The sequence below is a fragment of the Ornithodoros turicata genome, chromosome 2 (assembly GCF_037126465.1).
Source record: "Ornithodoros turicata isolate Travis chromosome 2, ASM3712646v1, whole genome shotgun sequence".
Classification (NCBI taxonomy): domain Eukaryota; kingdom Metazoa; phylum Arthropoda; class Arachnida; order Ixodida; family Argasidae; genus Ornithodoros; species Ornithodoros turicata.
This window is the reverse complement of record NC_088202.1, coordinates 65,488,301-65,514,218: the sequence shown is the minus strand read 5'-3', so window position 1 is coordinate 65,514,218 and position 25,918 is coordinate 65,488,301. Positions and strand designations below refer to the sequence as shown.

The 25,918-nt window shown below is 45.6% G+C and overlaps 1 protein-coding gene across 1 annotated transcript in view; it reads right to left on the bottom strand.

Moving 5' to 3' along the window:
- LOC135383646 (serine proteinase stubble-like) overlaps positions 1-25,918 on the bottom strand; it is an 88,542-nt gene that overhangs the window by 11,988 nt on the left and 50,636 nt on the right. The window contains exons 2-3 of the mRNA XM_064613027.1: positions 11,274-11,583; positions 323-507 (exon numbers count right to left, since the gene is read on the bottom strand). Of these exons, the coding sequence (XP_064469097.1) occupies positions 323-507; positions 11,274-11,577 (489 nt within the window). The 5' untranslated portion in view covers positions 11,578-11,583. The remainder of the gene's footprint in view (positions 1-322; positions 508-11,273; positions 11,584-25,918) is intronic.

Below are 25,918 nucleotides of genomic sequence, written 5' to 3'. Positions count from 1 at the left end.
GCTTCTCTTCAAGTGCTCTTCCACATGCCTAGTCTCTGAAATGGACATGTGAGTGTACGCAGTATGAAAGTTTTGCTGAAAGTTGCAGAAGCGTATACGAAGAGGGGAGTCAAGTCCTGTAGATCACATAAACAAAATACAGACGACACTGAAGATTTTTGTTTAAGTTTAATTTGTATAAGCTTTCGCGTGGAGGGCCACCCTTCCTCAGGTACAAAGTGAAGTGGTTGCAGTAAGAGGACTTTGCAGTAAGAGGACTGCCACAATAAGAGAAAGTAGCTCGATACTTCACATACATTGACCTCAGCGAATACGAGCTTACCCTTCCAGGGCAGCAGACCCCAGGAAAGAGAAGGTTCTGGAAACAAATGGACTGTCTCAGTCGGGTGAAGTCCCACAGCAGGTATATGCATCGTCTGATGTCGCCGCATGAACCCGGTAATCCGTCTGGTGTCCGGCACTGATTGAGATCGTACAGCTGGGACAGGATCTGGAAAAAGGACTGTCCTGTCGCGGACCAGCACTGGTTAAAAAAGACGCAAAGAATGAACTGCGCAGAACTTGTGATACCAAACGCGCACATTAGGATAGCCAGTCCCGATTTTGTTACGAGTAATATTCTCGGGTTATTCTCCGTCTTTATCCTCATCACCTTGACAAGAACTACATTAACTGGAGCCTTTCGCAGAAAGTTCTCTCAGTCCGAATAACCTTCCACCCAGGGGCTGTCCCAGGGCCTCACTTTGGGGGGAGGGGGAAGGGCGAACCTTATGTTTAACACGATGATTCGGGGGAGGCGGTCGCCCCCCCCCCCTCCCCTGAATCCGGCAGTGGCCTCACCACAAGTTCCGCTCATACAGCGAATACTGTACTGAATATTTTGGCGAAAAACGGGACGGGGTATTGCGAGCGTTACAGCCCGTTCCCAATGAGTAGGGTTCCGCGTTTTCGGTTTTTATTTTTGGGCGTATTCGGCGTATGTTTTTCGGTGTTTATTGATTTTCACGAAATCTGCGTTTTTCGATGTTTTTTCCTGGCGTGTACATGGTTTACCCGACAGTTATCGGCGAGTAGAAATCACAATGTAATATTTCCGCACGACGCTCATGCAACATGGGGTTGTTCGCTAAGGTGGCGTTTTACGGCTAATGAAAGGTAAACGGACATTTAAAAAAAAATTCAAATTGGGAGTAGATTTCCACATTTACATTTTTCAGAACCATCGTATTTCCGTATGGTTTCCTGATCTGATTCAACAACTTGCTGGGCATGTGCAGCCCTCTTATCTCTGTTATCGTTCCTGGAATGTCCCTCTGTATTCGGTGTTTTTCGATTAAAACCGAATGAGGGAAAATTTACCCGGCGTATGTCTCTCGGTGTTTTTCGGTTAAAACCGAAAAAGCGGTGCCCTACCAATGAGCAATGGGGCAGTGTACCGCCACAGCGGCGGTGAGTCGCCCACCTCATCATCGTTCAATGTGTGTGTTTGTGTGTGCGTGCGCGCGTGTGCGTGTCTGGTGTGTGTGTGTGTGTTACCAGCACCGAGGTAAGCAGGCTTTATTCAAACTTTACGTGAACACAAAATAAGCAAAGCTTCAGGGACAACCCCGTTTCAGTGGAATTGTTTATCTGGACCCAATTCATTTTGCTCATATGAACTATTTTCCGTGATTTAGCTGCATGAATCAGCCACCTTCTTCTTAAAAAAAGAAAAAAGAGAGAAGAATTGGTTTCGTTTTTCCTTTCTCTCTCCCTATTGTGTGACGAAAACCAGGGGTCACCGACATCCTCCTCTGGGGAAGTGCACCACATAAAGATGCTCCAAGTCTGCGGCACCATTTCCCCCTTTAATTTCGTGTTCTTATTGTTTGTACAACGCTAATAAAGCAACTTGTGCGTGAATGTCCAGGAGTATAGTGGACAATGTGAAAATGGTCTAGTGATTATATATTGTAGACTACTGAGGGTACGGCATAATTATGCAGGCCAGCTGATGCAAAAACTTCATGATGTAAAAAGCCTGTGTCTGGGCAACAACTACAGAGGGCTTCTCGATGCACCAAATTCAGAACTATGTAAACTAAATAGTATGAGAGGCAATTATATACTAAGTTTTTGCTTACTCGGCGCAGACGCCGACTGCCGTACCGTACCGTACGTATACATAACGAAACCTTCTACACACTGTCAATAATAGCCTATTCCGCCATTTTCTTGTCCTGTCGGGGCATCGGTGACGCTTTGAAATTTCTTAAATAAGGTTTATTTCTGGAAGTGTAACAACACAAGTGCATGTTATGCTTCGATATTGTAAAAACGCAGCAAAATAAGTGTTGCTGCGAGACAGCGTAAACCTGGCACAGACACGAGGCTTAGCAGAGGACAACGGTTTTCTTATTTTTACGATTTATCAATGAAGAACTGGATCAAACGACGATCTTATGTGAATTTTTAGGGTTTTACTTTTTCGGGTTATATACCCTTCCCGGATTCGGGGGAAAAATAGATTTTACTTTTAAATATAATTCGGGATGAAATCGGGTGCTATTGACACATTCGTGTGGCACGGGGTTATTGTTTTTTCTTCTTGTCCAGCAAGCGACCCGCAGTAAGTGCTTAAAGTGCTTATATTCACGAAATATGAATACCTCACTGTTTATAGTGACAAGAACCGCATGTTGTGACATCGATTGTACTTCCCGTAGCTCACTGTTGCAATTAAATAATATTTGCATCAGACATGCGAACAAATTGTTAATAGTGCACGTGACGCAGCGTCATACGTGATTAGTAATCGAGGTTAACCCGAATTGGTCCCAAACAGATTCATTGGTGTAGAATCGGCAGGAATCGGCTTTAACCCGAAAAAGTCACATCCTGTGCATTTTGTGCATATTACGTCCTCCAACGTGTAGTCCCTGAGGACTATTTTTATTGAATCGAATGAATTGAAACTTTATTTTACATTGTAGCATGTACAATGTGGGAGGCCCAGTGCAAAAAGCTGCAAGAAGCAGCTTGACAAGGCTCTGGGTTCCCACTCTGACCGTGACAGTTGTCAACGATAAACACACACAAGGCAATGTTCACTGTGTCACATATCAAATCATTCTATCAATACTAATGACCAACGCAAGTGGAACATAATCAGACCCACTTAGACAAGTAACATTTGACGAATCTGCTTGTTGGAAGTGTTTGCATAGATTTGAAATTTATTTAAAATTACAGGCGCTTGAAAGGATAGTTTTTGATTACCATAGTTCGTTCTTGAGAACGGAATTTTCCAGGTGTCTTTGTGACGTGTGTTAGCACTGGAGGAGGGGGCTGTGAGCTTTAATAAGTTAAGAAAAGTGCTATTATGAGTTTTCACAGCATTTTTATATATTGTAAGTAGTCGATAATGGTATAACTTTGGAGCAGGTATGATATCAAACTTGGTGAAGAGACAGTCTACAGGGTCTATTAGAAAAATAGTCTACAAGACTATTTTTATTCGTGTTTGTTTCATTTCAATGCTGTACTTCTCCTTTGGAGGCATGTATAGTAGAGTCTGTGTGATGAGCGTGGTAGGGTAATTTTCCGTCGTCCCGTCTTTCTCAGCATGTTAAATCAATTGAATTTAACAGACTTTATAAATTCAATCGTGTTTTGTCGAAACTTACCCTAAAAAAGGGGGAAAGACAACAGTGCCGTTGGTTTTGAATGTTCTGCACGCGTGTGGTTCAACTCCACAGTTTCACTCCGTTTCACACGTTCAGTTTATTGATATAGTATGACTGCACAACAAGTCCAGGGAATGAGGCGCTCTTTATAATAAAACTTCAACGATCGCAAACTTTCGTGCTGAACCTGCACTTCATCAGGTGAAAAGACAAATAACGTTCACAGCACAAACGGGCAAGCTAGAGGGTAAACAAGACATGTGTGAGGCTATAATAGCCCGTTTGTGCTGTGAATGTTATTTGTGTTTTCACCCGATGAAGTGCAAGTTCAGCACGAAAGCTTGTGAATATTAAACTTTTATTCCAGAGAGTGCTTCATTCCCTGGACTTATTGTGTCCTCAGTCCTCACCTATACCCCCCCCCCCCCCCCCCGACTGGGACTGTGCATTTTCTTTCCTTCATCGCCAAGGTGTACAATCACTGACAACGAAACTAATGCATCACGCTGAGATTCATCTGAACAGTCACAGAGTGGGCGTTCTGTGGCGTTATGTGACATTCTGTGTCTGTGAAATAACTCTGATGGTGGGTGATGCTGATTGTGCTGTGTGTTATAACTGCGTAAGGGCCCTGGAGTAGCCGGCGCTCTTACAGAGTGTCTAGATTTTTTCATTTATATCTCATCTCATCTCTCTCTCATCTGAACAGTTTTTGAAAGTTATACAGTTATACTGAAAGTTAAATCCATGCAAGCGCACAGCCATCCACAATGCACGGCGGATTTCGCTAACAAGTGGTACAGCTTTAATGGAGCAGTTAAGCTGGCCTACACCAGCCAGGACTTCCACAAACATGCTCTATTTGTCTGTCATGCTTTATTTTGTTCCCTTTCTGTTTTATCATCGTTGTCCTTGACGGCCATTCGCAAAAATCACACATCAGCCGAAATAACAGCGGCTTCACAACGTCTGAACACGTAAAATTCACGACCAAAGAAAACCGATTAACGATGGAATTATTTAAAAATATACATAGGAAATTCTTGCTAGTGCCTTAATATTTACCTCTTTATTTAGTTTTCTTCCTTGTGTTGTTTCGTAGTCGTGCCTAACCAACACTCTGAAGCAATACATATCGCATTGACTATTTAATATTTCTATATTGTTTATCTACATTAACATATAGTGTACATCAGGTTATACCGACTCCTTGCTACGGTTGTACGGCTCTCTCCGTAGTGGATAGGAAAATCGAAAGCAAAATACGGGTTATCATTATGCTTGGACGAACAAACGAGTGAAAAAGCACGTGGGATTCAATCGAACACGATTTCAGACATAATAGGCCCAGTTTCACCAACACCAATTCACATTTGAACCTAGATCAATGGTCCCTTCACTTGAATTTAACGCTTAACTCTCCTTCAGTAAAGGGAGTTATTGTCACTGAAACATTCATCGCGTCACCAACTAACATTTATAAAAGAGAATCGAGTGTTAACTAAGTTTTAGCAACCCTTGATCTCAGTTCAAGGTTAACCAGCGTTGGTGAAACCTTGCCACAGAGAACAAAGACATATCTGTTGAAGAAGCAATGATAATAGAACGATAAATCAAGCCTTAAAAAAATGACGAATCAAGATTTTTAAAAGTAGGGGGGTTCCGAGATGGAGTAGTCTGAATTGAGTTATGCCGCACAACTGCACGACACCCTGCACATCGAGCTCATATCGCTGGCCATGCCTCTTTCCAACGGTACTCGAGATCCACGGTCCGCTCTGCAGCCACGCGCCACCAGAGCATCCCCCCGATAGGACCCCGAGGCGTGGTTTTCTTGTGAGGACAACCGACCTCTCGGTAGGGACCCTGCTAGAGTCTTCTTTCACGGACCCTCGTCTCAGACCTTCCCAGGGACAAGTGAACAACAACACGTGTTCCGCAAGTCGCCCCTAGTGCAAGCATCACCCAGGAACCCGAACGAGAGCAGGCCAGGTGATCAATATGTACCGATTCCAGCGCAGCGTTTCAAACGTCGACACTATGCACGTAAATGACAGAAAAGAGAGGTAGCTACACAAGCAAGAATCATTCTATGCACAAAGAATAGAAAAACTGAGCGAAGATAAAGCGTTTGTAACTCACGCTACATGTATCGTTAGAGACGTGACGTCAGGGAGACAAATAACGTATGCCAAAAGAGGCCAGGAAGCGTGAAGTAGACGCACATTGTTCGGCGCTTCCCGATATGGGTTTGGCGGTGTGCCAGCGCGCCCTGCGGGAGCTAATGCCGGAAGCCTACTAAACGCTGGTGTCTAGGTTGTAAGAAACACGAAACGTGTACAAAAATAATGCTCGCGAGAAATAAACAAAAATGACTGACACCGAGGCAGACTGCATGGGCGCATTCCATCAACTGTGACGTCTGCATGACTGCTTGTATGCGGCCGGGTGCGCGTGTGTGTTTTATAGTTTCATTGTTGTTATTTTGTATTATTAGGACAACGTGAACAGCGAAACCCACCGGCTTCACGAGGATGATATCATTCATTTCCTTTATTTTTGTTTTCCTTTCTTTCTGATATGCACTGAATCATAAAAGGGCCACCTTATTTAGAGACCAAGGGACCACAGCTGAACCCGAAACGAAATCCGTTATAACACAGCCGTTCGGAGACAAACTTCCTTCCGCCTGGAGCAGGAAAACCGTGATTCGACCCGCCCCCTGCCCGATTCAGAAGCACTGTCTAATCATTGAACAATAGCGTGAATAAAAACAAACAACAAAAAACGATTGTATTTCATGAAACACCTTCGGCTGTCATGAGATTTTGGGTGTAATGAGATGTTAGTGTTACCCAAAAGAACTAGACGTAGGAGATTCACATGTGTTCTCAATCTTTAGCTACGCACACATGCTTGTAATTTATTCCGCTGTACGAATGTTTGGCTACCCGAAGCTTTACACTCTACAGAGCAACTGAAAGAAAAAAATAAAAAAGAGGCGAACTGAAGAAATATATGAAAATGTGCAAATCAAATTAGAAAAATTTTAATCTGAACTATATGGTGAAAATCCCTGTATGGTTACTACATTTAATGGCATAACGCTCAAACATGGAGTTATTATTATTATTTTAATTATTTTGCAGTTATGATCCCCTTGTTCTTCGCGTAGTGTATCGGATAATGGTAAGAGTTTCGTTGGGAAGCACGCGAATTACTGTCCGACCCCCCAGGGGCACCAGCAAATCGCTACGTGGCATTCCACCATGTCAAATGCTGCGTGTGAGCCGTGAAAGTCACTCACATGGATAGGCTGTTGTTATCTACAACGTACTCGTAATTTCGCCACTGCACTAGACCTTCTGGGCTTGTGATTCAATTCGTTATCTTGAACTATTGTTAGTTAGTCGTAAGTACAAGAAAATTTGTTTTTGCGTCCTTAACGCCGTATAAATCAGGGTGTCGAACCGAAACGTTTTTCGGTCCGGTTAGATCATAAACGATCCGGTACCGGTTCTGCTCCGGAGCAAAAAAATAACGGTTCATACCGGTTTTTAACCGGTTCCGCTTCTGCTGGGAATATTCATCCCCACAAAAAAAAATCAATGTTACAAAATGTAAACCCGTTTATTCCGCATACATGGTATATAATATTAATAGACATCTGTGAAATTCGTAGCTCCTGGTTCCTGTAGGTTACTGTCTGTTCAAATGGGCTTTCTCCTTTCTTGAAGCACATGCTACAAACGGACTTGTTTGTCGTGATGTCATACGTAAAGTACTTTCTTGCTGGATTGGAGCGATCGCGTCCCATCCGAATGTCTGTTGCTACTGTCTAGCCAGCAAGCACCACCGCACGAGTAAGACGCAAATCGAGGAACACCTTCACTCACAAACGAGTTCGACGGCTCCGTTTTATTTTCTTCGTGTCCTGTCCACAAAAGAGTTGCCACTTCGCACGGGCATGCCCTCGCGTATACGTAAATGTATTCAACTTAGCTGCTCTCAAACAAGGGACGCGTTGCGCGACATTACCGATAAAGAAGCCGTTATGCAGCCCCCTTGGGTCGCTGTTTAGTTCAGGAGAGTTTGCGGGGATCAAATTAAAACGAACATTACGGCACATTGCTAGAGAGTCACATGTACCTCTAAGTCTGTGTGCGTGCGCGAACGATAAACCATTACATAGGGAGCTTAAGGGTCATAGTATACTGACATACATTCCACCGTAACCGTAACCCTCGTATAGTATCCATGACATGACTTCAGAGCACACGACGTCTGTTTCATTCGCCTACCCGTAGTCCACACCGGCGAAGTTTTTTCTTGGACCGAAAACCGTCAAATATATTGTTCGGTTTCCCTCCTGAGCGAAAAAAACGTATACGGTTTCGATTCCGTTCCGGTTCGCACCAAAATAGCGTTTTTTTTCGGTTTCCGGTTCCGGTTTTCGGTTCGCTCCGACACCCTGGTATAAATGACGTTTTTGGATTCAGCCAATGTCATTGAACTTAAAATTTGCCTTAAATAGAACCTCGTGCCTTAAATAGAACCGAACCGATATGCTTGAACCCGAACTGAACCCTCATAAAATAAAGGTGACATCGCTTTAGAAACAATCTATTATTTCAGCCGTGTGCCTTTGCGAACAGTGACAGCAGCAGTTTATATCTAGTTTTTAGTAATAAGTTCCGGTCAGGTAAAGAAATAACTGTTTAGCCCTTGCCCAACTTTGCCACGCTCAGACCACGCACAACGGAATAAATTACAAGCATGTGTGCCAGAGCTGGGCAGTATCGCAGATACATGTATCTTCGATACTATCTTTCGATACATTTTGTGTGTCGGTATTAGGTATCGCGTGCCAAAAATGAGAGTATCGGAGTATCGGTATCGAAAATACATTTTTAGTGTATCGTGTATTTTAACGATACTCAATACTAAAAAAAGACGCAAATATTGAGGCTGGGTCAGCGGCGCTTGCTCAGGCGGTAGTACAAGCCAGACCGCAGCGGCGTAGACATGTCGACCATAAATTCGTTCGAAGCTTACGTCCACGCGCGCGCTCCATCGTCAAGGTCGCCCGGAGAGGAGGCCCTGGGCCGTGCCCTGGCCCCCGGGACGCGCTCGTGGGCGCGCGCGGCTTCTAGTTGGTTCCAGAAGAATCTCTTCCGTTTCTTTCTACGGCGGGCGCGCCGAAAACGCCTTACACAGGACCAACCTCACGGCTTCTGGAACTGCGCTGCCCGATGTCCCCCTCCTTAGTGCGCAAGAGCACGTCCACTTGACTTGAAGTGTGGATTCCGCGTCTGCCATGCGGAAAGAATAACCGCCGGCTTAGCTTGAGCACTGTAACCCGTTCTACAGCTTACAATTCACAACGGCCAGCTAAGAAAATCAAGTCAGAGGCAAAGTCAGAGGCTACCGGGTAAGTACTGCAGTACCAAACGATAAAAGCAGCAGAAAAAAGTTTCAGGTTTATTCGTATGTATAGTCAAATGCTCACAGACCGGTACGCACGAAGAACATTGTCTTAAAGAATTGTTTTTTGCTAGGCTGCTTATTGATGCGATCGTTTCAACGTACCCATGGCTTCAGTCTAAAGTTCTAACAAGACTAGCTGCTTAGACAGTTCAGCTTCATTAAATCTGTGCGGTCGGATACGTTCAAGCCCTGTCAGAAAAAGTGCGCTATAAAAATACACTAAAGGCTCTAGAAATAACGAATAAATGTTTTTACTTCCCTAATCATATTACCAGCTTTATTATATTGTGATTTCAGTAATATAAACTTCGCTAATCATAACACCAGCTGTATTATATTCGGGATTTCAGTTATGTATCCAAGTATCGACGATACAGTACCGAGTATCTGTATCGAAAATCAATTTCGGTTCTGTATCTTGTATCGGTATCGGAAATACAATTTTTGAGGGTATCGAGTATCGGCATCGAAGATACTTTTTTGAGGTATCTTGCCCGGCCCTGATGTGTGCGTAGCTAAAGATTGATAACACATGTGAATCTCCTCCGTCTATTTTTTTTCTTTTTTCTTGTAACATCTCATTACAGCCGTAGTCTCATTACGACCGAAAAACTCATTCAGATAAGTTACACCACGTAAGGCACGATTTTATGAACATAATCGCATCTGTCCAGGCACTAGGATTTTTAGATGTTAAGACAAAACACCTAGCATCCGTTAACTTTGACCTAATAAAAGCGCGAAATGAAATATCAACAAGCGTCTCTCAACAGTTGCCAAAGAGAACCATATAATCTACGATTTGAGCACTGCTTGAAAAAAAAAAAAAAAACAGGCACAGATTTAAGTGCAGTTCTGATTCAAGTACCTTACTGAAACCGTAGTTCCATCTATAGTCCAACTATCTATAGTTGTATTGCTGACTCATTAGACGAGTCACAATATCTACGGGGTGTCCCACGGAAAAAGGGCCAGGGGCTAAAGAAAAAACGAAGTGCTCTACAGAAATGGAACCAACTGTACGTGCTTGGCAGTTGTGTGGTGTATCCAAAAATACTTTTTCATCGCCCCTTGTCAAATAATTAGCGATAATTAATATTCTAACGTTTTAATTATCGGCTTTAGCTCTCAGAGGTCAATGAGGAAATTGTAGTACATTTTAAGAAAGACACTACTGAAGTGGTTCGAGGTCGCTATGCTTGTGGTTTGGTTTTTTCCCGGGTTTAAAAGTTGGTTTCAGATGCCGGGCGGACCGCACATCGCTGCCCACAATCCGGCACCCGCGCGCGCCCATTCTAGCGCCCTCCGGAGTACATTGACCTTGAGATTAGCGCTTGGAGACTGTCCTTGGGCCACGTCACACAAGGGGAAGGTATTTCACCTGTTTCACGGCACACCTATCACAGTGCACTGCAATCGTCGCGCGCGAGCGCCGAATTATTATTTATGAGGAGCGCTCTGTGGTGCGCGCGGCTTCTGAAACAAATTTTTAAACCCGGGAGAAAACGGAACCAGAAGCCATTGCAACCTCGAACCACTTCAGTTGCGTCTTTTTCAACGTGTACTACAACTTCATCATTGATATCTGAGAGCTAAAACCGATAATTAAAAAGTTAGGAAATTAATCACCGCTAATTAATTGACAAGAGGCGATGAAAAAATATTTCTGGATAGACCACACAACTGTCAAGCACGTACAGTTGGTTCCATTTGTGTAGAGCACTCCGTTTTTCTTTAGCTCCTGGCCCTTTTTCGGCAGAACACCCTGTATAGTTGTGACTATAGCCCAGTCTCTAGCCTTATCACGACTATACATACTGCAGCGATCCCTATCTTGCGTGGTACAGCCCTGTACTGCACCCCGTATTATGACCAGAACCAACATACCGTGTGTGCGGTGAAACATTACACTCTTGAAAAAAAAGAAAACAGACTTCACCAAGAAAACACGCCCACAACAACTGCAATAGAAGGGCATCGTCCTCTTTCCTGGTTTGTTGGGGAAAAAGTTGGGGGGGGGGGGAAGCGTACGCATTTTTGTGGCACGTTGGATATGTGTTAATTGCGACAAAAAGGCGTACGTGCCGCTCTCTCCTCAGGTTTGGTGCAACATCACCTCACCTCCGCCGCTCTGCGCTTGTCGTCCCTGCACTTGTCGCTCTTGCATCATGATCTCTCGCTGGATTTCAGGCACGAGGCCGTTATCGAAGACGAGCTGCCGAAGGGCCAGGATCTCTTGCATTGTTGGGATGCGTCTCTCGGTAGGCATCATCATGGCCATGGTGGACCGAACGGTGCGTTGAAGCGACTTGGCGTCCGCTGGTATTGCAGCTGCCGTAGCGTTTCTGTAGGCGGTGGGGGTGACACACATGGCTGTAGAGAGGAGCGCACACAGCAGGGCCAAGCGCAGGGGGGCTAAGCACATGGCACGCTGCGTGAGAACAAATCACAAATTATGTTGACAGGTAGATACACTGTAGAAATGATTAATTTCACGGGCAAATTCCAATGAAGGCACGTTTGGGGAACATTTCGCGTTGCATTTCCTCTACGGTTCTACTAAGGAGTACAGTTCATAATCCCGAGCCGTTTTTATAGTCCCGCCATTTCGGAAAAAAAAAAAAAAAACTGCTCACGGGGCAAACGTTTCGCCGCGTACAACATTGAACTTTGGTGCCATGCCGGAATAGCGACTTTCCGTTGGAATATGTCTCTTCTTCTCGCCTCCCACGGAATATGGATGCATCCCAGGATATTTCTCGCTGTTAGCAGTGCACGAGAAAACATGACGTTTAGCACTTGTACTTATAGGTAAAATCAGTGACGTATTTCGCATCTTCCGCTGGAGTATTCTCGGGAATGTCGCATGTGTGAATACATGGAATGATGCGTTTTGCTCTTCTCCCATTTTATTCGTCCACAGCGTAACCGTTGTGTTCTGGAGCAGCCGAGTCTAGTTCTCTGAAAAGGCCGTGTCCATTTTCTCTTCTCCCTTTCAAATATACTATTTGTATGGATCAAAAGAACAAAAAGAGAGATTCTGTAACATTTTGTGTAGCCTTATATGGATCGGAAGACTCTTTCTGATCTCGTAGGAGTGTTATAGTGCTACTTGAGGGCTGTTCACGGCTACGGCTTGCTTGGGTCACATGAGTCAGCAGCTAACGTTGTTGCCATGTGTCTTGGGCGACGAGGTTGGTTCGGTTTCGAATAGCAAGTGATATTATTCGGGGAAGGTACGCTTGAAACCAAAATTGGATAAGACACCGTTCTTTCCTTTTCACTCTACAGGTCCCGACTAAAGTTTACGAAACACGTGAACGGCGTACTTTTTCTTCAGCGCGACACTAAGGCGGCTGACGGAAGCAGGCTCATTCACTCGCACGGAGGGGTGGATGAGTGCGGCATCAATCCAAATCACTTCGCGAGCACATTCAAGCGAAACCGAAACTACCGCCGTGTGTCGCAACCAGCGCACTCGTCCACCCGCTTACGCCCGCCGCTGGTGTCGCTCTGAAGAGAAAGTACGCCACTCGCGCGTTATTTGCATTTTTTTTTTCTTTGTCGAGACATGTCCCACCGAATATTCGTTGTCAAGAAAGTCAAAATTTATCGTCCTAAAATCCCGCGATTTGACCTCGCGAAATCCCTGGACCTCGGGATATGCAACTATGCCGAAATCCCGGGATCCAACAAATTGCACACATCAAAACCTTTTGCGCCATTCGGTAAAATGACACACACACTTTCATCAGACGTCTTAATCTGAAAATTGTTTGGAAGGCCCTCTGTGCTCCTTTAAGGCAACCGCCATCTTGGCAGAGAGGGGGATACACTTTAGAACTTTTAGCGGAGAGGTCGCTCTCGGAGCGAGGCGAGACGTACACTGCAGTTTGCCGAGGACGTATTTTGGACACGGGAGTAGGTCATGTAACGTTAGGTATACGTTCAGAGTGTAACTACCTCAAAGTGTGTTCGGGCTGGTGAAGTGTGGTGAAGTGTGACCGCAAGGCATCGAGGAGTGCAAAGGAATATCGAGACGACATCGGCGACCCCAACTCGGAAAACTTCCTAGCCCTCAGATAACACTCTCTTTCAAGCTGTTTTTATATTTGTGTAATAGCCGGCGTGGCAACTGTTTTAGAAAAGTATATAAGAAGGGCCTGCGCGGCAACTCATGCACTTTAGAAAGTATATCAGAAGAGCCTGTTTGGCAACTCGGTTTATCAAGTGTATTAGCGCCTGTGTGGCAACTCAGTTTTAGAAAGTGTATCAGGAGAACCTGCGTGGACAGTCAGTTTAGACAGGGTACCATAGCCTGTGTGGCAACTCGTTTTAAGAAGTGTGCTAGAGCCTGTGTGGCAACTATTTTAGAAAGTACATGTACCAGAGCGTGTGGCAACGTGAATGGTTTCTATTAGCGCCTGTGTGGCAACGTGAATGGTTTCAATTAGTCCCTGTGCGGCAACTTGAATCTTTTCTATCGGAGCCTGGGTGGCAACGTGAATTTGAAAGTGTGTCATATTTTGTGTGGTAACCTTGATCTTGAGGTGTACCTGTGAGCGTCGTTCTGTTTTACTTGTTCTTGTATTTCACGGTGTAGTAAATTTTAATTTGTTGCGTTTGAGCATGTGTCGAGCCTCGTGTCACTTACACGTCTAACCGTCCTTCCCCAACGCTCCGACTGTGTCAACAACAACCTGGTCACGGAGGCTCCCTTTCGCAGTCCGGACTCCGTGACACTGCTTCAGTTTTCCTTCTTGCGATATTTGCACTACGTCTAATTCGAATGACTGCACATGTGTAGGTCAGTGGCTCACTCCTGTACTGCTTTTGCGGAACAAATGTTCTGCGACAGGCACACGATGAGCTTCCTCTGATGTTCAACATGTATGTCTTATTAGGTTATGTCTAAATGCAGGAGAGAAAACAGCGTTTTCAGCCATCAACCCTCAAGTTTTAATACTGTGCTGCATTTAACATCTTGAAAACCTATATATACAAAATAAAACTGTGTATACAGGAGTCGAGTGGCAAATAATCGACCCGTAATTAACTACTGCTGTAATTAATGCTGTTGTGACAATGCAGACAAAATTTACATTTAACTGACACATATTAAATCGCAACAGTGCATCACTTTTTGAGCTGACTAGTTCGCTATTTAAGCTAAAACTTTTTATTTTCTGGTGTGCGGAGAGATTCTCAAAATGCACTATGATTTTTAGAAGGCGACAACCACAAAGTGTGTAGTTAATCGTGCTCATGTCACTTCGAGACATTCGAAACATATACAAGGTTTTCACGGAAATTATAGTTCGCGTTTGGAAGATACAGCATTCTGCGGTCTCCATGGAGACATATCCTGCGAATGACGGTGTTGGACTCCGTGGTCTCTTAAAATCCGGAGCTCGTTTGTATTCTCAGAAAACGTAATTTGATATCGGACGATGGTGGTGGTGGTGGTGATGGCGATAGGGCTTGCCGATATCGGACGAGCTGATCTATCGCACGAGAAATCAATCAATCCAAGGGATCGTATACGAAGCTAGAAGACGCGTGCATTCATCGCGTACGTACAAAGAATGAAGCATCCAAAGTGTTATCACAACGAAGGCACGTGCGAGTATCCACAAGTGTTGAGACACCCTAACATAACCTGTAATCTCACGACACGGTAATGCAGTGCAGACGAGTGTAAACTAATAGTTGAGAAAGCCCACAAGGAATTCGCACATGCAAGGAAGCGTAAACCAAAAATAGCGATGTAATTTTTTACCGTTACACATTACTCACAGGAAAAAGTAATGACGTGACGTCTAGAAAAGTAACGCGTTACTTTGCCAATTACTTTCGATATCTGAGGGGAAAAGTACAAACAAAAGTGTCTGAACGCCGTCGTACATAACCGCGAGCACTGCAAGCTACAAGGCACCGAGAAATTGTATGAGTTCAAAAGTTCAAGCTCAAAAAAGTTCAAGCTCAAAGCTGACAGAAGTTTTGCTTGAGGGAGGCACAGCAGGCATTTGAACAATATTTTTTTTCCTGACCTTTCTCTCCACCAGCCTGAACATGCCAGATAGCTAGGCCACGGCGACAAGTCATTGCAAATCGTCGACATCGTTGTGACATCGACAGTATTCCGCACAAGACTGACAGGAACTCATGAATGCACAATAGGTTATCGAGGTCGAGAGTTCTGTGTTCGCTGTGCATCTCGCATAGTGAGAGAAGACAAAAGAATTCCAACTGGGACTCCTAAAAATTACTCATCAGGTTCATGGTACAACCTACAGTCCAACCTACTGTTAGGGTTGCCACCTTTCGTAGTGAAAAATACCGGCTGAGGGAGAGGAGGTGAAATAGAGGGAAAGGAGGAAATGTTCTCGGGAAATGGAAAGTGGGTGAGGGGTGGGAGTATACAGAGAGAGAGAAAGAAAGAACGAGCGTACTCGCTCAAGACAACAATGATAATAATAATGAATAACAAAGAAAACAACTGGTGACTACGGAGTTGGGTCTGTGCTCCAGATTTATTCAAGCTGTGGTGGAATGTTGAAAGGAAAACCCCGTAAAAGCCCATATGAAAGGTGTTGAGCCACAAATACCGGCAAAAGGCTGCCGGTATCACCTTCCTACCGGTAACCGGCAGAGCGAGCAAATAACCGGCCGTGCCGGTATAATACCGGCCTGGTGGCAACCCTACATACTGTACCGGACTACGGAAAGATAGCCCACATGAATGGGGCGAGGACAGTGCGCTCAAAAATGCACTACATTTGGTAAGAAATTGTTGCAGAAAAAATCCTATATATAAGACGGCTGTCTTGGAATTTGCAGAGCGCAGTTGGTTTTGTCTTTCCGAACAATGTGCATTCTTTAGTCTCAAAGTAATCGATTATTTGGTAATTGATTAGTGAAAATTGTAATTGAATTACTCAAAAATTACTTGGCCAGAAAAGTAATCGATTACGTTACAAATTACTCAAAAAGTAATTAATTACTAGTAACGCAATTACCATATAGTAGAGTACCAGTTACCGGAGCGAGGGGGAGTAGTGCAAACGAAGTTACCTGGAATTTCGTCTGCGGGCAAACTCTCGCATTACTGTACGACCCCGTTACGATTATGTACAATGGAGCTACTCGCATCCGACACAACACTTGAGGAAGATACGCTGCTCATCCTGCTACAGGACATCACAATCGAGCGGTTTCTTTTCAAAGCCGTTTTCTTGCACCGGATTCGCCTCGTTTGCCATTATCCATCCCCAAACCGTCCTTTATACAAACCTCTCTTCGTATTTTCCGCAAGGAAAGACATACTAGCCTTTGTTTTGTTCACTTTTCGTGTTTGGCTGACATCTGCATATCTTGTGTGTAGGCACAAAGCCATCAGCGCGTGCCCTCCGCAATGGTTGACCACAGTCCACTGCATTTGTGGATCTGAGATGCCGGCCGCGATGCCTTCTACCGTGTCATTAGTAGTCCTGTATAGTCATCCCTCTTTCATAGTGTGCACATAACAGAATCTGAATTATGTGTCGTTCTTTCGTCACAGCGGTAGCCCAATAATTGTCCTGTCCAGTGGTGGGACGGTGACGCTTGAGTTATAGGCTCGTACATTACGTGCGGCCAAAGAGGGTCGGCTTCTTTTTTCTTCACTTTCTTTACAGCAGGGGGACAAGGAATACGTGCGAGAGTCCCACGCAGAACTTTCGTGGCTTCACAGTGCGTGTCATGCTACAAGTGCTGCGAGGATATCTATTGATCCGCGACAGATTGTATAATATAACATTTTGCTCACTTCTAAATATGAAAACACACACACACACACACACACGAAATAAGATGTTTTTACAAACAAATAAACAAACAAACGAAATAAAATGTGACGCTGACATAGTGGGGTGTTCCGCCGGCTAAGCTGCAGTACACTACCCCGTTGCCTGTTGTCGTTAGCAAGCCCATCATTGAACTAAGGCTAGGCACCGGCAAGGATTGGGGATGGCAAAGAGCAGTTTTTCCTGCGCTTTATCATTCAGAATCTATCAACTAATCCAACGATCTACATTGCTGTTTGATTACACCAAGGTCGTTAGACATATCGAAAGATCAATTCGCTATGACTTCTAGCTGGCACTTTAGAGCGTCACTGAGTGTGTCCTTCCCCGTGTATCCGTTGGCAGGTCGTGAAGATAGGCTCCATAGTGGCTGGGACAGTAAAGGTAAGGCGTCCTGTTCCTATATGGACCAATTCCTGTCAAAAGTGAGGGACGAAGGCGACGTTCAGCCGCTGTTGTGTGAATGTGAGTCCCTTCGCAACCGCTCCAGATCTGAAATTGCTGCGCGACAAGAGGCACTGAAAGCGGCAGTATATGGTCGCGACGTCCCAAATCAACCAAAAGCTCATTTCATCCGAAAAAATGTTCGGAGGTATGTTGTGTCCGCTTAGCCAGACATCCCATTCCAGAATCCTTTATTGATAGCGATCCTCGTGGTGCTTCTTACACTCACGCGCTATCGGCTCTGCGCGACACCACAAGGTACTGGGCTTTCAGTTGATGTGGGCACGCGGGTGGCAGTGACCCATATCCCCCAAATGCTCTTTTCATCCGAGCGCCCAGAATCACCGACAGCGGGATACTTGAAAGGACACGCTTCCCCCGTTTGTCAGGGAGAGGAGGAAGGATGAGCGGTTCTTGGGTGTGCGGGAATATAATGTATTTCCTGCAACTGACTCAGAAGTGAAGTTTGCCAAGAAAATGTATTATAGATGTCGATCACGTTAAAGAAGTGATCCGACCCGAATAGAGAGATATTTTCCATGTGAGTGACTGAAGTCCAGGCACTGTGTAAGTCATCATAGTGGAAAACGAATAGTAACAAAGCGCCCACGGCACAGGTCCCGGAAAAGGTTACAAAAGGACCGGCTGCAACAACCCATAGAAAAGGCTTGCAAGCAGTATGAATGCATGAAACCGACATATCGTCCGAACATGTCAATCTCTCCAAAAGGCGCTTGAGGTCCGTGTGTTTTCCTCCGTCCCGCTATATGTTCCAGCCACAGGACATCCCATTCCCACAGTGTTCTTTTTCCGTGCCTCATGACGCGGACCACCATGAGCTTCCGAAGATAGTGTTTCTCCCGTGAGCAACGTGCATATGAATAAAATTCATTTCCGAAATATCTCTCCGTTCATATCACTTATTGAACGCGATCTCATTTGTACACACCGAGTGTCGTGTCATTTCTACCCAGCCAAGCTCAGGCTTCTTTAATATGGATTCCGTGCATCAGCTCTCATTAGTCATATCTGTTGCATCTCGCGGAGATCCAGATGCTAGATCTCTAAGGAGAATTATTAAGCACGGGAACAAAAGAAGCTGTACAAGTCAGCGGACCGCATACATCACGCTACAGACCATTTCGAGCACCGGGTGACCAGCACCCAGGGACCCACGTGACGACTAGGGTCACGTGACCCTCTCTGGAACCCTCTATGAGTTTTGGACTCGGCATTACCCTCAACTGTGATTATCACCGCGGCGTTTCTTTGGGTTTGAGGCGATTATGTAAAGGTGTATGCTGACCGATATCACGCGGATGCGATGCTGTTATCTGATTAACACACAAAGGTGGACACCAAATCCAATAAATTTGCCACTAGACCCCGTGCATCCTCATTTGTTTCATCACAAATCTGAAAATGCCCCACTGAGCGAACGCGACCACCTTCGCGTGTATCAATGAGAGAAAGTCATCGCATCCGTGCGATATCAGCCGGCATATACACCTTCACATAATCGCCGCAAACACAGTGCTATGGGTCTGCACGTGTTCGGTATTTATACCATTGTTCACTAGCGAAATAAACAGGCAATTCAATTCAATTCAACAAACATCGCGATGATAACCACAGCTGAGGGTAATGCCGAGTCAACAGCTCATGGCAAGGCGGACACTCCCGCAGCAACAGTGGGACAGTCGAAACACTATTTGCCTTTAGTTCTCGTAAGAGCCGCTAGGGTTGCTCTCTTCTCGACTTTAGCTCCGCCAGTCGAAGTGGCGTTCCCGTTAACTCTGCTGCTTCGAGGTTTATATTGGATTCCCGCACACTTAGGAACCGCTCATCCTTCCCCCTTTCTTTGTTAAACGGGGAAGCGTGTCCTTTCAAGTATCCTGATTTCGGTGGTTCTGGGCGCTCGGATGAAAAGAGCATTTGAGGGATATGGGTCACTGCCACCCGCGTGCCCAGATCAACCAAAGCCCAGAACCTCCGAATATTTTTTCGGAGGAAATCAGATTTTGGTGGATTTGGGACGTTGGTGGAAATGGGCGTTTGGAGGATATGAGCTGCTACCGTCGGATACAAGCCTAACAATGAAAGGTCGCATTGGAAAGTGACGCTGTCAGCAGCGTCGTCGTTAAACCGTGCAAATCACTGAAACTGACAGTGATTTCTCTTCTACAGATCGTCAAGGTTGGTGCATTCATAGAGTCCGTGTTCTTGAACCAGATTATACGAGAGGCCCCGTCACTTAGTACAATATATGTCATCGCGAGTGACGCAGAAAAGAGGACAACACCCAACACACCTTGGATGTGGCAAGCTCATAAGTGACAGAAGCATGTATGGTGATGGTGACGTGATAAAGGTAAAAAAAAAATGGGGATGTGAGCCACGGCGAAGCTGAACTGGCTATATACCACACGGAGCTTACGCACAGATAATACGTACAAACAGACGAACTAGTTAAAGTGACGGAGTTCAACATGTAGTTCAAAAGTTTAAACCAAGTGATTGTAAACTGTCGGAGTCGCTGGGGGCATCACAGAACACACATTAAGCGAGTCATAGAATGTCCCATAAGCCAGGTTATACGTAGAAATCGAAGCATGCATGAATATTCGCCACGCTACCCCTTCTATCAAAAACGGTTGTACCGAACGTTTTTTTATACTTTTCTGAACTTTATTTGGCATAAAATGCGGGGAAACCAAGGTAAGGAAGAAACCTGACCGGCAATCAGAGGTGTGTGCGTTCGAGTCTCGCAACAGGCACTTTCTGACTTTTCGTCAACTGCCGTCTTCCCACGACACATGACGAACAAGTTAGCTCCTGACTCACCGCAGCGGAGAGCAGCCATCAAATAGCATTAAAATTCGATGTGAAGTCACAGGGATTCTTACAGGCTGTAAGGCTATACGACATACTGCAGAAGGGCGTCTCCCTTTCTGTTCCTCTCTTTTTTATGTGCATCAATAAGTTGATTTGACAGCCTTTACTGCGAAGAAGACTCGGTTACTCGAAACCGGCACACAATAGTTACTATGGAGGAATAAAAAGAAATAAGTGCAAAACGCATCAGTAGGTAATGTGCGCTGTGTCGCAAAAATATACATATTTTATTTCATATTATAAATCAACTCTGCTCGAAGACTCAGTAGGAAAAATATCAATGCCTGCCATTATGCGCTTGCAGGAGGGGGGATATGTTTAATGCAAAGTAAGAAAAAAGGGAAGGGAAAGGTTAGCCACGGTGTGGGCTTGCTATTCCCTAATGCTTTCAAGCAAACAGAAGAAAACAGCTGGGATACAGAAAATTATCAAAAAATACAGAAGGAACAGCTCCTTCACTAATCGTTGCGCATAGGACGCATCAGAGAATGCCCAGGAGTTTAGATTCCCGAAGGAATCGTGTCAGCGCAGACGCGACTTCAGCGTGCTGGGTAGGGCCAAGTAGCACCGCGAGGGAAAGCTCTCGGTAGCCTAGATGAGCAAGGCGGCGCCGGAGACTCGATCGGTGGTCTTCGTACCGCTGGCAGGCAATGAGAATGTGTGGCACATCGGCTTCTACGTTGCACGTTGGGCAAAGAGGTGATGGGTGCTGATTCATCTTAAATAGGAGGAGAGGAGTTCGGGCCACATTCAGCCGCAGCCGATGAAGCAGCGATTCCTCGACGCGCGGGATGCGGCCAGGCACAGCATATGTCATTAAAGGGTCAATGGATTTAAGGAAGGCATTGGTTCGTATAGCTTCCTGCTGAAAGAGCTGTGTGCGGTTGGCAGTGAAGCGGCGGATTTTCAGCTGGCACATAGAGTGCGCAAGGGGAAAGACAGTTGGTTGCTCAGCGTCGTGGGCTTGCCGAGCAAGAGCGTCAGCACGATCATTGCCTGCCTGGCTGCCATTGCTTGCAGGAGATTTCCAAAGGAACCCGCAAAACATGAACGAAGGAAGCACAGGAGCGGTCCCTTCGCACGATTTTCTGCCGGCGCGTATGATTGTGGGATATAGTCATGTCTACCACGTGATCGCACACGGGACCTAAATAACATGGCGATCTCCATTGACGAAAAGGAATTCAGGCATGGACCTGGTTGAACCTGGTGTTGTCCGGAGGTCAACACACAAGAATGCCCGTATAAAAGCTCGCGCACAATTAATTACGCGGACAGCGACGCGCGTAACAAAGCGATGCAATCCGAAATTGAAAACAAAGTCACGTGGTGGACAGGAAGTAATGGCCGTTTTGACTCGAGCAACCGCTAGAGCGCAACCGCTAGAGGGGTCCCACGCAGAGTAAGTAACGTGACGGAGAGCTCTAGCCTGTATTTCCTATGGCCGAGCTGAGTCCTACGCCATCCATTACGTAACGCCGCTGCGCAAAGCATGCTGGTTGGCACCTATCAGCTTTATCAGCCAATCAACCGACGCGTTCTTCCCGCTTCTTGCACACCACAGGAAAGTATAATCTCGATCTGGTCGACTCGTTATGTTTGTAAACAGAGGGTCGTCTATAAGAACGCCGCGCGTCTTCGCTGTTTGACACACGTTGGAAGACTGCCAGCAGCTGTGGTGAGGTGGTGGCAGCTTGGGCCGTCCAAGACATCATATTTCTCAAAACTAGAATTAACTTTATGATACTTCCGCGCCACTGGAGAAACAATATTTTGTGAGAATGAGACACGTAGATCGAGTGCGGTGGCATAAATTGGGTAGGATTCTAATGACACGAGATTTAGTCTGGTAGTCTGTGCAGTGGCCGAAACTACCTCCATAGTTCACTTTATTCCTCCATCCGTCCAGCTAACGTCATTTTTGGAACGGTGCTTGATGAAATGTCCCGAAACTAACTTCTTCAGTTAATGGCCACCGTTGTCTTTGCTCTGAAAGGATGTACCCATTCACGCACGGTATGGTGGGGTACGTACGGTAACATGTTGTTTCTAGGATGCGCTGTTCCCGCATCCGGTTTCGAAGGCGAACTCTCTCTGCGTAATCGGGGTCGCTACCTCGAACGAGCGAGAGTCAGCGATGCATCGGTTCTAGTGATCGCAGACACGCCAAACTGAGGCTCTTCCTTGGTCGTTAAGAGACGCACCTTGAATTACTATCCATGTCACCGTGCTCATAGAATGAACGAATCTTAACGTGTGGTCCCCATAAATGTATCGACGCGGTGCACGGAACTTAAAAATATTTTGTTAATCTAGTGGCTTATCTTGTGAACTCACTTCCTTACACTTTTTAGTTATTTATTTGAGGTACTTCACGCCGCTTCGCATATACTGCGAGCAAGTAACCCAGGCGTGACTGACCGATTAATCCATTCATGCTACTCAACACAGGGTGAAAATGACCTGCGACGAACATTCGCAGTCCAAGCATCATGGACGCATTGTATTACATACCAGAATGCTGAGGAAAAAATAATTCTTCTACGTGTGAACCTATCGAGATACAAAGCGAAGACGTCACAGAGCTCACAGTTGCGTCCCTTCCCATTGGCAGACGTACGCACATGACTTATAGGGCGCTGCCTCACTGGTGGTGGCGAGGGCTGTGATGTCAGAGCCGCATGAAATTCGGTATTCGCGGTGCCTATTTTCTCCTCTTCTATTACCACCTTCGCTGTGAAACTTTCAATGCAGGTCCAGATCAGTGCAAAGAGCCGTCTTTTACGTTTATCTGGGATAACCTGCATGACCTGTCGCAACCCTTTTAATGAAGTTCTCGCAGTAGGGAATAAAACGAATATGCACAACACCAGGGCAGGTGCCATTTAGCGGTACACTGACTATATTAAATGGAGATATTCAATTATTGCAGACGAAGGATCTATCATTCGAGGCGTCCAGATGGATCTTTGAGAGAATGGAGCCAACATGCATTGCCCGTCATGGTCGGTAACGACTACAAAATGTTTGCCATACAAGACGGGCAAAGACAGGGCCCTCGAAGGGCGCACTAGACGGCAGGGATCCTCGAAAACGAAGCCAGAACATGCCGAAAAGTGTTCCACGTCGCTCACTGAAGTGTGCAAATAAGATTCATTCCTTGAGGTATCAAAATGTCGTGCATGGCACTGTATCTACTATAGTTGTCAGTGCTACCCACAGGAGGCTAGTACATTAACAAGCAGTGCGCGGGAAACAAGAGGAAGCGGAAGCCACGTTTGTGTGCATGGCGGGCGTCCGTCGCTCTAAATTTTCAACGTTCCGTACCATATAATCGGTCGGGCAAAAATCCGGATTTCCGACGCTCTCTCACTTGTGATACAAGCCGGAATAAAAATGTTCCAATGAACTGGGCTTCTGACCTTCAAGCTCTTTCTGGAAACGCTCTGAACTTAGAATCTCGAAGTGGTCGTCTGCAACTGAGTCGCACGAAACAGACAGCCGGAATGTGATAAAATTAAAAATAAAAATGAAAAAATAAACAAAGGCAAGATGCTCATAAATTCTAATTTATAGGTGTGATATTATTTTGCACTTCGTGCCGTTCTCGCCTGTGTTGAACCACTTTCGTGCCTGCTGCTGCGTTGCCGACGTGTGTGTCCTGTCGTGACAATGCTATTTTACAGGGTACGCAAAGCGATAGTTTACGATCCTCTAAAACTCTGTATTGTACAGATGTCGGCACCTAAGTTTATTTCCATTTGAACGTTTCCCTAATCAACATAAACCTTCTACGTGGATAAGAAGTTCTGTTTCTGGTCGCGAACATGAGATCTTGTACATGCGCAGCAGTAGAAAACCTTCGCCGAGGACGGACGCTCCTTATCCCAACGTGCACTAGCCTCCGTAAAGTCATTTGTTGTCCGATACCTCATGCATTCTAGCTACGGCTAAATTTATTTCGCTCTAAATGTCGCTGTTGTATACCAAACGCAGTACGATAGGAGTAGAAAAAAGCAAATGCACCCATTCGAAGAAGGCATGATTGGAAACAGGAGGATGTTTCACTTACGTTCTCCTCGTTGACGAACACGTCTTCGGCAGAAGGAAACGAAAGAACGGTAAAGACGGTCACGATACTTGACGAGTTGTGGTGGGCGAAATTCCCCGGACGCCCATTGCTCCACTTTCGTTACTTGTCAGAGGGATTTCCCAAAGGAATCATTACCTAGACGTCTGCCGTTTGTGTAGGCACTTGGGGGCAACGGGACACCATCGCCCCACTCACGAACGCTCTCCAAGAGAGATGTCGGTGTGTCGGAGATGAGTAATCTTTGACCTCAGTTCTCTCGAGTGCTCTCAGATGGTGACGGGACGCAGCAGCATAGCACGTAAGCTAGGGGTGCACAAGTTTCTACACCGCTACACCACTTGTACACTCTAAAGACAGAACTTCGCCGCATAGCACGTAGTCCGCCAATCACTGCCGCGAACGATACGGTTGTCGCTTTTCATTCGAGGAGAGAGGGAGGCGTACGCCTTTTTGTGGCAATTACCATGTATCCAAATGGCCACAAAAAGGCGTACGCCCCCTCCCTCCGAATCAGAATCGATAACCCTATCATTCGCGGCAATGGTTGGCGCACAGGGTGCTATGCGGCGAAGCTCTGTTTTTAGAGTGTACACCAGGAGTACAAGTGTATAGGTTCGCTAACATGAATAACGTTCCACAAGTGCTTAAAGGAACGGTTGCATCCGGAAACCCATCTATGAAACAGATACCAGTGATACCCTACACTCTTAAAAAGGAGCTTCACCGCATAGCACGCCCCTAGCCAACCATCATCTCGAATGATACCGTTATCTGGCCTGATTTGCTGAAAACGGGAGGCGTACACCTTTTTTGTGACACTTATACACTTTAAAAACAGAACTTCATCGCATAGCACACTGTGCGCCAACCATTTCCACGAATGATATGGTTATCGTTTCTGATTCGAAGAGAGGGGTGGGCGTACGCATTTTTATAGCAATTTGGATATATGAAAATTGCCACAAAAAGGCGTACGCCCCCTCTCTCTTCGAATCAGATGCGACAACCCTATTATTCTTCGCAATGGTTGGCGCAGAGCGCCATGTTCATAATTGTCACAAAAAAGGCGTAGGCCTCCCGTTTTCAACAAATCAGGGCAGATAACGATATCATTTGAGATGATGGTTGGCTAGGAGCGTGCTATGCGGTGAAGTTCATTTTTAAGAGTGTAGACAGAAGGCAAACCTAAGTCAGCGGGACGGCCGTTACTTCACCTGTAGTCCAACCATCATTTCGAATGACATCGTTCTCTGCCCTGATTGGTTGAAAACAGGAGGCGTACGCCTTCTCTGTGGCAATTATGAACTGCATAATTGTAACAGAAAAGGTGTACGCCGCCCATTTTCAGCAAATCAGGGTAGAGAACGAAATGATGGTTGGACTACAGGCGAAGTAACGGCAGTTTCGCTAACAAACATAGGTTTGCCGTCTGACTACACTCTTAAAAATGAACTTCACCGCATAGCACGCTCTTAGCCAACCATCATCTC